This window comes from Poecilia reticulata, chromosome 6 (assembly GCF_904066995.2).
Source record: "Poecilia reticulata chromosome 6, P_reticulata-male-v2, whole genome shotgun sequence".
NCBI classification, from domain to species: domain Eukaryota; kingdom Metazoa; phylum Chordata; class Actinopteri; order Cyprinodontiformes; family Poeciliidae; genus Poecilia; species Poecilia reticulata.
This window is the reverse complement of record NC_088835.1, coordinates 2,960,006-2,974,282: the sequence shown is the minus strand read 5'-3', so window position 1 is coordinate 2,974,282 and position 14,277 is coordinate 2,960,006. Positions and strand designations below refer to the sequence as shown.

Sequence of the window (14,277 nt, the reverse complement as noted above, 5' to 3'; positions counted from 1 at the left end):
GCTTCGAGGCAGTTCACTGTGTTTTTTGTATTAAAACACATTAAGTTGCTCTGTTTTGTCATTTGTGTTGTTGTTCTTGTACAGCACTTTGGTGCAGTTTTATACCTGTTTTAAAGTGCTATATAAATAAATTTGACATTGACATTGACATTGATAGGAAGTGTAAAAACATTTTTTCAGTGATTTTTGCATCGTGTCAGGGTCAGGGCATGAAACATTTGGGTTATTTTATAAACTTGTACCTTTGCCACATTTACCAGGAGGAGAATTCTTGCTGCTGCTATTCCCAGGAATGCAAATCCTGTTATCAAGACAAGATTTGGTGTATTTAAAAAACATAGATATCATTGCCTGATTTTACAACTTTGTGCAACATATTTTTTTATGCACTCTCTGTTTGCTGCTGAGAACCTGTGTCACCTTCGTGTGAGCTCATGTTCCAGCATTGGTGACAGCGTATAAAACAAATTTTTAGCCAGCTCTTGTAAAGTTTGGTGTTTCACAAGAGAGTTAAAAGAAGAGGAGTTCACAGTTAATATCATTAACTGATTATAGAGCGGCTGGTCCTAGCACACCTCAGATCCTGTCTCCCCCCCACACTGGACCCCCACCAATTTGCATACAGGCAGAACAGGAGTACAGAGGACGCAGTCTCCATAGCGCTGCACTCTGTCCTTTCTTATCTGGACAGCAACAACACTTACGCCAGAATGCTGTTCTTAGACTTTAGTTCAGCATTTAACACTGTCATTCCATCACAACTCATTACCAAACTCACAGACCTAGGCATCAGTTCACTCATGTGCAACTGGCTGCTCGACTTCCTGACCAGTCGACCCCAACATGTCCAGCTGGATAACCACTTCTCATCCACCATCATCATAAACACCGAAGTGCCACAAGGCTGTGTGATGAGTCCCTTCCTCTACTCCATCCTCACCTACGACTGCAGACCTGTCCATGGCTCAAACGCCATCATCAAGTTTGCAGATGACACCACGGTGTTCGGCCTCATCAGACACAACGATGAGGCCGCCTACAGGGAGGAGGTGGACCGTCTGGCTGAATGGTGCGACAAAAACAACCTGCAGCTGAACACAGAGAAGACCAAGGAGCTCATCGTGGACTTCAGGAGGAATGCTGACCTACACCCACCCATCCACCTCAAGGGGACAAAGGTGGAGCGTGTGGACAGCTTTAAGTTCCTGGGGGTCCACATCTCCGAGGATCTGACCTGGACGACCAGCTGCTCCAAACTCATCAAGAAGGCGCACCAGCGCCTCTTCTTCATGAGGACCCTGAGGAAGAACCACCTGTCCTCAGAGATCATCACGAACTTCTACCACTGCACCATCGAGAGCATCCTCACTAACTGCATTACAGTTTGGTATGGGAACTGCTCTGTCTCCGACCAGAAGGCGCTTCAGAGGGTGGTGAAAACTGCTCAGCACATCGCCGGGACACCGCTCCCTGCCATCAAGGATATCTACAGGAAGAGGTGTCTGAAAAGGGCTGGGAAAATCACCAAGGACTTCACTCACCCCGCACACTCACTCTTCTCCCTCCTGCCCTCTGGGAGGCGTTACAGAAGCCTACGGACCAGAACCACCAGGCATCGGAACAGCTTCTTTCCCACAGCTGTCACGCTCCTGAACGCCTCCTGACACAACTATAAGGACTGTACCCCCCCATCCCCCCATACAACAAGAACATACGGATTGTCCTCACACTCATACATAATCTGTATATAATCTGTAAATCTTATTGCCACGATCTATCTTGTATTGTAAATCTATTAATACATATACAATTCATTCCTAACATTTCTGTATATTCTATATAATCTGCATAATCTGTATATGTGCATATAGCTCCCATATTTTTATGTATATTATGTTATATTTATACTGAACATTTCATTTTTATAACCACCTTGGTACACCTGTAAATACATATTTATACCCTGTATAGCACTTCTGGATAGATGCAAACTACATTTCATTGCTTTGTACTTGTGACGGTGCAATGACAATAAAGTTGAATTCTATTCTATTCTATTCTATTCTATTCTATTCTAACTGTGAGCACATGCAATTGCTACATACTGTGATCTCCTTGGGGGAGGGGGAGCTATGCTGTTGGCAGGGCAGAGAGCCCCACCCCTTTTGGAGAATGGCAGAGTAAATGCTGAGATGGCACACATCGCCATTATCTCTGATTTTCAATCAGAGACAATTAAAACATTTTTTTAGTTAACACTTAAAGAAAAGCAGTTGCTGGTATAAAATACAGGTACGGTGGACGTCATTATGCAAATGCATATTACCATGTTATTAAACTGTTTTCTTCCAGATATATATATTGGACAGACTGGGGAGAGGAGCCTCGGATAGAACGCGCTGGCATGGATGGCAGCAGCAGGTACTGTAAAGAGTAGAATAACAGGCAGGTTCAATCCCTGCATGTTGGGATTGAAACTTGATGGAAAATGTACAAGATCTCTTTCTGCGCTCCTCTCAGAGGCGGTCCTAGCCTGTTTGGCGCCCTGGGTGAACCCCCTTTCCAGCACCCCGACCCCCTCCAAAAAGTTGTCAAAGGCAGAGGAGGGGGAGGGGTGAGCATGTTGCCCATATCAGAAACGGCCACTGGCTCCTCTCTTTGTGGTCCTGTACTCTCGTGCTGACCAGTCTGAGTCCTGACAGATCCAGACTACTGATTGTAGAACAAGCTAGAGAGCACATACATGTAAATAACTCATGCATGTAAGTAACTTACTTGCACCGGGTCAATTTGCCAAACTGAAGCTAGAATGTTGGTTGTCAAATCACTAAGATAAAAATGATGTCTAAATGACCAAGCTGAAAGGCAAACAAAATGCATTTATATACAAATATACTCAGCAATTGTATGAAAATAAGTTAAAAACACTAACTTTACTTGTGCTCTGCTGTCTCCTAATAGGAAAGTCATAGTGAATAAGAACATACACTGGCCCAATGGCCTCACCATAGACCTGGTGGAGGAGAAGTTGTACTGGGCCGATGCCAAGCTCAGCTTCATTCACAGAGCCAACCTGGATGGATCTGCACGGTAAACTTTATGTAACATAAGGCTGGATGAAAGTGAAAGTCTCAATAATAGTTAAAATTCAGATGTCTGAATTATAACCAGATATCTTAAAAAACAAATAAGTGGGGTGAGTGTTTCAAGGTAAAATTGTCAGTGTTTCCTTGTTTATTAATGACTGAACTGATTTGACTTGATCTATTAATTTTCACAGATACTATATCTATATTAAATTATCTATATTAAAATGGAATACGATATCTACTATATATGTCTTTCTCTTGAAATAAACATACCCAGAGTTTTGCTGTGACTCGTTCATGCATGTTTGAGAAATTCTTTTCACCAATGTGTGTAGTACTTAGTCAGATCTCTTAGAGATCCCAGTATTTATTTAGAACAGTAGATTATTGGGACATGGCAATAGCTCGTAAGTCAAGATGATATTTGGTTCATAATTATTAGAAGAAACCAACATTTTATGGTTGGTTTCTTCTACCATAAAATGTTGAGAGAACATTTTATGGTAGAAAAACTGTTCTAACATAACAAAATGTAAATTCTTACATTTTGGGAAACGTAACAATTCTGTTTCATTGACATAAATGTAGAAAACGTTTTTTAAAATCACAAAACGCGTTTTAAAAATGTGTAATTAATATATCATCTACTACAGGTTTGACTTGCCCATACTGAAGGCTGTATATATCTATATACAGTATTTCATAAATTTGGATACTTTAGAATAATCCAATTTGAAGGTGGTCCCAAAGGCAAGAAAACATTTAAATTTTGGCTTTTTGTGTTTTCATAAATGGAATAAAAGTTTTATTGATATAAATTTGTGTTTTAATGAATCTGTTTCATGTAAAATAATTTAAGTCGGTTTTGATCAGTTGGCATAGATTAGATGTCCAAACAAAGATAAATAAATGCAGTTCTATCAGATTAAAGTGGAAGCAGCAGTAGTGTAGCACAGACATGGCACTCCAATGCACTTCACTACCCAGGTGAAAAAAGTATACTTTAGTATACTTCAAATATACTTAAATTTGTGAAAGTACACTTTAAGTATACTAAATATTAAGCGTACTACCTATAAGTATATCTGAAGTATACTAAAAATACACTTGTACCAATTTCAAAATTAGAACTTAAACACACTTAAACATAATTGTACCAAAATACACTTTTAATATATTAAATAAAGGTATACTTTAAGTGAACAAAATATGAATGAATATGTATGAATTTTTAAGTGCCTTAATAATCTTTTACTATTTATTAAAATCATGATGTAATTTTTAAGAAAAATTAGCTCCAGTTCATACTCCAGACCAGATGGTGGCATTTTTACTCGCATAATATTGTCTTAAAAGTGACAATAGTTACTAATTTTGGTAAATTCAAGCTGGTGATGTCCTAGTCTGAGTTAGACGACAACACAACGGGACAACAACCGATGGAAATGAAATGCGTGTCACAAAAGGAGCCCAGGGGGACGAAGGCTGCTAAGTGTTGCTAGCTGTTGGTAAGTTTGCTTATTAATTATCTTCATTTAATTATAAACAGTGCAGTAAAGATATATAACTTACGTTGGTTTCTTAAATAATTATTGTATAAATTTTATTGTGACTTGTATGATTATTACTATAGGAATCATTCAGCTTCATGTTATAACTGCATAGAGGCTACTTTAATTCATAAACTAACCTGGTTTTAATTAAACTCCATAAGACAGAGAGACTTTGATATTGTGAGGTGGTTGTTGTTCTAACTCGTTCATCAATGATTTTATCTTCAACATATGTTTGCAGTCTAACTAAGCAAATAAAGATGAATGAGGAAGCAGAGAAATCAGGTGTTAGGAAACCTAAAGACTTTCCTGTCTCAGAAGAAGCTCAGGCTCCACCATATCACGAACCAGCTCTGAGGATGAACCTCCACATTGTCTTCATGATGTAAGTTTGTTTTTTCAATTAGGAGCTAGCTACACTTTCAACAACAAAAACTGGTGTGTTACCAACACCAAGTGCTTAATAAACATGATTTGATTTAAAGATTACTGGAAAGAATTTATTCCCCTTGTTAATCTAACATTTCTCTTTCATACATTTTATTTGTTGTTGACTTTCAGGGCCCTGTGATGGACTGGTGACCTGTCCAGGGTGAACCCTGCCTCTCATCTGATGGCTGCTGGAGATGGGCACCACCAGCCCCCCTTGCTACCCTGCAAGAATCAGTGCGTTCAGATCATGGATGGAAAGATTTTAAGGTCGTTTGTCTCCTTAAGTCCACACTTAAAACAGCTTCATAGTTATTGCCAACATCAACTGATTCTATGACATTGCTGACTATTTTTTTCTACTTCTAACATAAACAGGCAAAGAAGACACCCAGAAATGTTTTTCCACCTGAGGCATCCGGTCCCAATCATCATTAGTTCTTATGTCACGTACATGGCGAGTCCACAACGTCTTAAAATTGTAAGTATTATTTTTTTATTTGCCATTTTTCTGTTCTCTTTAAATACAAATGCTTTCTCTGTTTAATTGCTCTATTGTTCTTTTTTGTAGGTTTCTGTAAGATGCAGTGAACGGGAATGTTCTGTCGTTGATCCTCACTTTCATGTTTTATTGTCACACTTAAATTTTCATGTTCATGTGTTCACTTTTGACCTGAAAACTTATAATTTGTGTTAAGTTTATAATGTTTTGATTAAAATTAGACAGTTTTAAAATGTCTGTAATAAAACAATATTTGAATTACCTTGAACATCTTGTGTAATTAATCTTCCCATGTAATTTTAGCCTAAAACAATGTAAGTACTGCAGTGTAGTTATGCATGTCATTTACAAAATAGGTATGTAGGAATAAAGACTTCCACGAGTAATTAAAATTGTAGTTTATTATCAATAGCAGGAAATCAAAAATAAAAATTAAGTGTAATTTAAATACATTACTAATATATATTAATATATTTGAAGTATATTCAATATATATTTTTAATATAATTCTGAGGCAGAATTATTACACTCAAAATATAATATCAAAATATAATAAAGCTCTAAAATATATTTAAAAAGTATACTTTTAAGTACACTAAGTACACTTGAAGTTGTTCCAAAAATTTACGTATTGTCATAATGTGAGGTACCAGGACTCGAAGGCAAGCAACAACTACAGACACCAAACTCAGTTTAACAGATTTATTGAACAATAATGGGGGGAAGGATAGAGAGGTGTAGACCAGCGGCAGCAGGGAGGAACCAGGCCAGAGGAGGAACTGAGAAATGGGTGAGTGGTTAGACAGAGGAATAATGACAGGAGTGATGGTGTGACCTGGTGAAGGCTTACGGTTTGAGGGTTCAGATGAGCGGAGGAGGGTACAGCATTTGGGGCAGTGAGGGGGTTTCCAGGTGGAGGAGTTCCAGCAGGTAACTCAGGGTGGACAGGCAGCAGCAGGGTGGTGGTTGTGGAGGAATCCAGGGGCTAGGCCTACAGGTGGATCAGACTCTCAGAGAGAGGTCAGAGCTGGTTCTAGGAGGAAGGAAGAGATGGAAGAGGCGTCAGGAACAAGTAAAACACTTGAGACACAGCACTAAGAGCTAGAGTGTACCACTGTAGAAGCGGAACCATCTGGCATCTTCTTCCGGGAAGCCACTCCTATTTAAGGCCCTTGCTGATTGGAGATGATGAGCACCAGCTGGATCCCATCAGCCTGCCACCCTGAGAATGTAGAGAAAACACTCCCCTGCAGAACCCAACACGTATAGTATACTAAAATATACTATTAGTTGTAATTTAATACTATTTAAATACTACTAAAGTATACTAAGCACAAAATTAGTTGTTCCAAAATAGTACAGTTTAAGTACATCGATAAAAGTATACTATAGTATACTTTTTTTTCACCTGGGTAGTCTTTCATAAAACATTTTCATCATAAACCTTCAAAGTCAAGCTGAGTCATGGCTAGTCATTAATCACAAGTGGAGTTGGTGATATTCCTCACAGCCGAGGCATATCAGTAAATTCTGTAAAGAACGCCACCACTGGACTTTAGACCAGTCCAACATCAGTATGTGGCCTCACAAATGTGCTTCTGGTAGAATGGTAAAGATCCCCATAAACACTCCTAAACCTTGTGGACAGCCTTCACAGAAGAGTGGAAGCTGTTTTAGCTGCAAAAGTTAGACCATCATATTGAACCCTATGGATCAGGAATGGGATGTCACTTAAACTCATATGTGAGTCAAGGCAGGTGAGCGAATACTTTTGGCAATATAGTGTACGTCACCACCACAACAGACCCTCTACTCTAGAAGTGGTTTCTACTTCAAAAAATATCTATGTACTCCTAGCACTTATTCCAATCATGTCAAACAAGTAGGTGTCTTAGAAAAACTGCGTATTCCATTAATATTTCACCAAACAATGCCTGTAGTTCTGTTTTATATGAGAAGAATGACTAAATTATTGTCAATTTAAATTTGGTATAGTTGTTGTTTGGGTGGAAGGTTGGAGTGGATTATTTCAATTCCCTTTATTTTCATTGGAGAAACTTGTTTTCACATAGAAATATTCAAGACGCAAAAGACCTATTCCTCCAGATTGAGTTTGCATACAGAACTTTTGCTGCACTTGTATTACAATTCCGTTTGGTTAATTCAATTCATACAAGTTCATTCTAATACAATCCAGCCAGAGAAGATTCATTTTAAAATATTGCTGCTTTCACCAGTGAACTACTCTTGCATTACTCATGTTTGAAGCTGTTGTTATATGGGACAAAATTATAGTCTTCTGTGTAAAAGACTATAATGTACACAGGTTTTCACGTGGTGTTATATCAACATGCAGGGCAAAGTTAACTTGTGCATTTGGTTTAAAAGATGAATTGCAAGATGCACAGTTTTTATGGTCTAAACCTTAAATTCTAACTAGACCATATTTAATATTCCTCTGTGAGCTGCTTTTTTTAAAATAACGGTAATGGAGTAAGAAACAGAATAGCTATACTGACAGATTTAAAGAAAAATAAAGAAGAGTCCAAGACAAACAGAGCTGTGGAATGAAGGCCTCAGTTAAAACCAACACAGCTCCACACACACTCATCTCTGGATTTAGTTTCCTTTCTCCAGTGCATCGTTCACATCTGTTTTTCTAAATCTTGACTTATTTCTCTATCTTTCTTCACCGAATTAAGATCAATGATGCCACATAATATCAAAGCACATATTTTTGCTGAGGTCATCAGTTTTCAAATAAGAAAATGAAAACAGTGAAAATTTAGGCTTGCTTTGATCTGTTGCGATCAGGTAAGATTTCCATATGGAACCTTTGTTATCTGCTTGGGATAAATCATTCACTATGTCTGTTTTCTCCTTTTATGTGATATCTCTGCTGTCAGTGAAAAGGCTTACATGTAAAAAAAATCTCCTACACTTAAAGCTTTGATTCCTTTTTTGAAGTCTTTAATGTGTTTATACTGCAGTCAGGCATAAAGCATCTGTTCTGTGGAACTGATTTCTGCCTGTATATTATGTTGGAATGTGGTGGAGGTGTTTTGAGTCCAAACCAATATGTTGGAGCTGTCTGACCAAGTTAGCCTCTGTTCCTTTAGAGGCACAGCAGTAGTTCCACAACCACTGTTTATACTATTAGTGAGCAATAGGAAGTTCTGGCTACAGAAAATCGTGTTGCCCAAATCTGGGCTTTCCAGCCTTTATGGTGGCATCAGCATTTTCTGCGTAGCAACAAAACATATTTCACACTGATGTTCAACAGTTGATTTTGCATAGCTTGTACTTGCCAGTTTAGCTACTTGTTACTTTTTTCTGCTACTGTGTACTTTCTCATTAATGCTGCACTTTTAGTTCTACTGGGAGGGAAACATAAATCCACTTGTAATGTTATTGCATTAGTATTTTCACTACCCAGTTATTCTAAAAATGAAATATACCTACTTTCACTTCTAGCGTTTTGTGCACTGTGATATAAGATGTATGCCAGAGATTCAACAGTGCACCTTTCTGCTTGTGTTAGCTAACTATTAGCCAGGTTCATCACCAACCGTCAAGAAGTGTGAAAACTTCTGTTACTACCACGGGTGTGATGATGAATTAAGCTTATAAATGAAGCAATCACTGATATTGGGCTCACAACAAGGAGACAAGATAACATTTTAGAAATACAGACAATCCCTATTGTTTTGTTTCCATAAAGTAAAGGTTTCATGAATATCAAATACAGCAGACTTGAGATGTCAGGTAGTGGTGAAAAAAAAATAAATACATAAATAAAACTAAGAACAAAAGCTTACAAGACAAAAAAATAAGCCAAATAAGAACACAAGCCATAAGTCTGGGGGTGTAGGGATGGAAGAGATGGCAGGGAACAGATGGGAAAAATAACAGGCGTAGACAAGACGGAGAGAAGCAAGGAGTGGCTGAGAATGAGGTGCTTAAGTACTGGGAGGTTGAATGTTGGACAAAAGACCCGAGCTAATGAGCAAGGAGAGAGCAGAAGGCAGGCTGAGGAGAGAGGAAGAGGAGGTGGCACATGGGTTGAGGGAGAGCACACTGGGAACTATTAAATTAATCTAACAAAATAACTAGACATAAGAAACATAATAAAAAATTTGATTAACTAAGAAAAGGACTAGACACAAGAAATGAACATAGCTAGAATCACTAAGACATTGAAGTAAAAATAGAAACAAGTCATAACTAATAGAAAAAACTAAGGAAAACAACATAATAATCAATCCACTTAACAACTCAGGATCCAAACATCAGTAGAGATTTTTAATCTCCAAATTAAGGAAATGTTTCCATATTACTAAGTTTAGTAATAAGGAAACATATTACTAAACTCATAAAAATTCCCCCATAAAAATTCTTGTTGTTGTCAAGTGTTTTTTTCCCCCATCTTACAGAGAAGCAGTGGTGGAGGGCACTCTGACCCATCCTTTTGCACTAACATTGTCTAAGGAGACGTTATACTGGACTGACTGGCAGACTCGCTCCATCCATGCCTGTAACAAACACAGTGGAGACAAAACCAGAGAGATCCTCAGTGGGATTTATTCTCCAATGGACATCCAGGTTCTGGAGCCTTATCGACAGCCATACAGTAAGTGGAATGTTCTACCTATGTTTAACGGTCAATGTAACACTGAATCGAGTATTAGTGTTTGAACATATTAAGTATTTGATTAATTAACTATTTGCTAAATGAGAAATGTTGCTGTTGATCCTAACTTATACTAATGATTAGAGATGACAGATGAGCTGTTATTTTGTGTTTAGGTCAGCCTCCTGCTGTGATTAGGAAGAAAAGACAGCTGTTGTGGTTGGTCTGGTTGTTTGCAGTATAGGACTGAGGAGTGAAGCAGTTTTTCTAACACAAAATTAATGTTTATATTTGAATTTTGTACGAGGTCAGGTCAGAGAATATCTGTGTTATTTTTAAATAAACTTAAACACTCTTTATGAAACCGAACCAGAAACCTCTCTGCTTTTGATTTTTAGTGCACACCAGTGTGCCTGTGTAGAGCCTCCTCTTCAGAAACTATTCTCACATTCAGTTTTTTTGGCACTAATTATAATTCGTCAGTAGTCGTGACCAGTAGTGTTTTTGTCTGGATTATTAGATTTTTCTTTGGACATAAATGATGTATTGAAATTCCGATGAAATCTAAAGGTTTTCCAAATTTTTGACAAAAAAAACAACAAAAGTTCATAATTTATCTATTAATGACTATTCACGTTATAAAAAAGCATATTGCACCCTAGTTCATATTTTCACTTTATCAAGCCTAATCTTTCTTAGTTGTTAATTTCTGTGTTTTCCTTTGTATTATTTCAGTTCAGACTCCATGCAGCAACGATAACGGAGGCTGCAGTCACCTCTGCCTGCTCTCTCCACTCCAGCCTTTCTACAGCTGCGCCTGTCCCACGGGAGTCCAGCTTAAAGCAGATGGAAAGACATGCAAGCCAGGTATGTGTCTGACTTCCATTAGTACAAACCTAAACTGCAAGTCCACTCACTTTAGTAGTAACTTTGTTATTTTAGAGTTCGTTTTACTGCATTTAAAAAAATGGTTGCTGCAGCTATGGCAGAGGCAATGAATGCACTAAGCTTAAAAACCATGATAGGATTACAAGAGCAAAAAATATTTATATACCACGATAGCAATCAGATAAATCTTCAAAAGTGCAGTTTGACTAAAACATTCCACTTGAAGCTTTGTGTTTCCTAAAACATTCAGGAAAAGAAAAGGAGAAATGGGGAAGAATGGATACAATGATGTTGATAAGGACCAGAGATTTGATTGGTTGTTCAGTTAGCCTGGGTTTTAGGCTAAGCTAAGTGGCTCATTGACTCTGGAGTAGTTTCACAGTGAGGGATGATTAAGACTGAAGGAGTATGAAGAAAGGTTTGGAGGATGATCGGCAATGAGGATAGTTCAGCAGAGATGAGTTGGGAGGGAGTGTTCCCAGAGCGTTTGGAGGGCCCTTTTTATTTTTTGTTAATTTGATTGCATAACTAGTGGTTTATCCAACAATCTGTGAGATTTTAGTCCCTGACAGTGATACTGATTCTGCCTCGGTCCTGGGTGATGTGTTTGGCTGAGGCTCATCCAACCGCCGTGTGGCAGAGACCTGAGCACAGTGCTGATCTAACTCTGGACTGCTGGATAGAAACAGAGTGACAGCCTTGTGAAACACAGTTAGGCCTGTTTGGGAGCAGAGAAGGTTCTGATGCTGTAACTCCTGCAGAGATAAAGTGGCATTTGAACTAGAGCTGCTTCCTGAAGGCCATTGCTGATGATGGGTCGTGTCTGTGCAGTTCTGTAGCTCTTTTCCCTGACTAAGAATTATTTGCAAGTTAAGCTCACCCAGGAAAAAAAATTAAACATTACAAGTTCGCATCCAGTGTATATCATGGTGTCATTCAGAAATAAACATGCTGATGATGTATATGCATCATATTTTAATGTTTTAATTTTTAGAACAGAAAATGACTGAAGGATTTTCTATTAAGACTATGTTTGTAGTTGCTGCCACTTAAACCTCTATAAGAGTGGTGTGTGTGTGTGTGTGTGTGTGTGTGTGTGTGTGTGTGTGTGTGTGTGTGTGTGTTTGTGTGTTTGTGTGTGTGTGCGTGCGCGCGTGTGCGTGTGTGTTATCTCTCTCCCAAACTTATTTTAACATATTAAATTTATGATGAAGTAGCTGAAAAGCTCTAGGAAGAAGATTATTCTTCTTTGAAGGAATCAAATGGATTTTAGCAGTATCTGCAGATGACTGAAATAATCAGTGTGTCAGTGTATGGTATCGCTGAACCTAGAGGTGTCTTTGGTGTTGGAGTGTGACGTGGCACCGGGACCATCATCCTGAAAATCTGTAGAGACATCTCAGAAAACACACGGACTCTCAAATTGACCAGCTGCCATATTGATTCCCACGATGTTAAAACAAAGGAGCCTTATTATGCAAAAAGTAAATACTGAGTAAAGGTTTGTGTGTGTGTCTCTGAGGCTAGGCAATAAATCTGAATGAGGCATGCCAACCAATCGCCTGGCCACTGTTGACAATAAAAACAACAATGCTTTATTGTGTCAGCCTGCAGTTTGGGCGAATGTCTGTTGCGTATGTGCCCCTAATTTGTTTTGCTTGGCTGGTTAAATTGAAGTGTTTGTTATTGTTCTGGCAGTAGAGACGGAGCATGTGTGTGCGTGCGTGTGTGTTTATTTGACTCTTAGTCAGTGGTCTTGAAGGGTCTTTAAAGGAAGTGAAGCAAAGATGAGAGCTGAAGTGCAGATGCTTTTTCTCCTCTATTCACCGTCTCCCTTGATATTTCCTGGCTGGTTTTCCTCATTTAGGCCGGATTGTTCACCTCTCTGTGTGGAATGTGATTGGGATCTTGTTGGCCAACATTTAATTAGATATGAAAGGCCAGTCAGAACAAGAAAAACCCTTTAATTTGTAGGAGTGGTGTGTATACTGTGGCTCAGAGCTATTTAATGTTTTGAAGACACAGACATAAAGTTTTGTTGCAAATGATTGATTTTCAGTGGTTTGAACAGAAGAATATAAAACTGTGTAAGCTTTCAGGGAAAGTGACAACTACAAACAACATGTGATCGAGGTGCAGTTTGAAGTAACAGGTTGTTTTGACAGAATCTGAAATCCACAATAAATTCAAACTTGCCTCCAGAGGTTTTTTTTATAAAATGCATTTTTAAAAAAACTTTCTACATTTTATGTCTTATTATTATTGTTACTGGTATTAATTAGGACTTATTACTCATATAAAGATTTAACTTGTTAAACTATCAAAATAAATAAAAAGCAAATGTAATGTAGGGCTGACAATTTGAACTGAATGAGATGGTTACATATTGATGGTCCTCAACATGAAGATGAATTGTATCTTGATCAGGTGCAGAGCAGGTTTTGCTGCTGGCTAGACGGACAGACCTGAGGAGAATCTCACTTGATCTGCCAGATTTCACTGACATAGTGCTACAGGTGAATACACTCACACACACACACCAACAATACTGTTGGACTTTGTTGTAAGAGTGAGGCTCTGAGGTTTTTATCACTCTTCTCATGCAGGTTCATGACATTCGACATGCTATTGCCATAGACTATGACCCGGTTGAAGGTTTTGTCTACTGGACAGATGATGAGGTTCGGGCCATACGAAGATCTTACATTGATGGCAGCAATGCCACAATACTGGTTAACATGGACATCAACCACCCAGATGGTATTGCTGTTGACTGGGTGGCCAGAAACCTTTACTGGACTGACACTGGCACTGATCGGATTGAGGTACAGAACTATTTCTTATCTCAGTTCTTTACAACTGGACAGAGATGACACTTTATGTGACAGTAAACATGTCATTGCACTTCTTTTTATTATTGCTGTGTGCTGTTTTAGGTTACCAGACTAAATGGAACATCACGAAAAATTTTGATTTCGGAGGACCTAGAGGAACCCAGAGCCATTGTTCTGGATCCTGTTAATGGGTAGATGTCGTTTGTCTGAATTTGTCACAGCTGGATCTCTCCATCTTTATTTAAATAAAACAGCTTTGATTTGATCCCTTTCAAAATAATTCCTTATCCTAACACTAAAAGTTCCTGCAAAATGCCATTGATTGCCTGTTGAAGCAGATTTAAAATACACT

At 38.4% G+C, this 14,277-nt stretch overlaps 1 protein-coding gene across 1 annotated transcript in view; it reads left to right on the top strand.

Moving 5' to 3' along the window:
• Positions 1-14,277, top strand: part of lrp5 (low density lipoprotein receptor-related protein 5) — a 60,283-nt gene that overhangs the window by 14,299 nt on the left and 31,707 nt on the right. Inside the window, exons 4-10 of the mRNA XM_008410912.3 lie at positions 2,353-2,421; positions 2,962-3,090; positions 10,007-10,203; positions 10,939-11,070; positions 13,519-13,607; positions 13,698-13,916; positions 14,028-14,116. Of these exons, the coding sequence (XP_008409134.1) occupies positions 2,353-2,421; positions 2,962-3,090; positions 10,007-10,203; positions 10,939-11,070; positions 13,519-13,607; positions 13,698-13,916; positions 14,028-14,116 (924 nt within the window). The remainder of the gene's footprint in view (positions 1-2,352; positions 2,422-2,961; positions 3,091-10,006; positions 10,204-10,938; positions 11,071-13,518; positions 13,608-13,697; positions 13,917-14,027; positions 14,117-14,277) is intronic.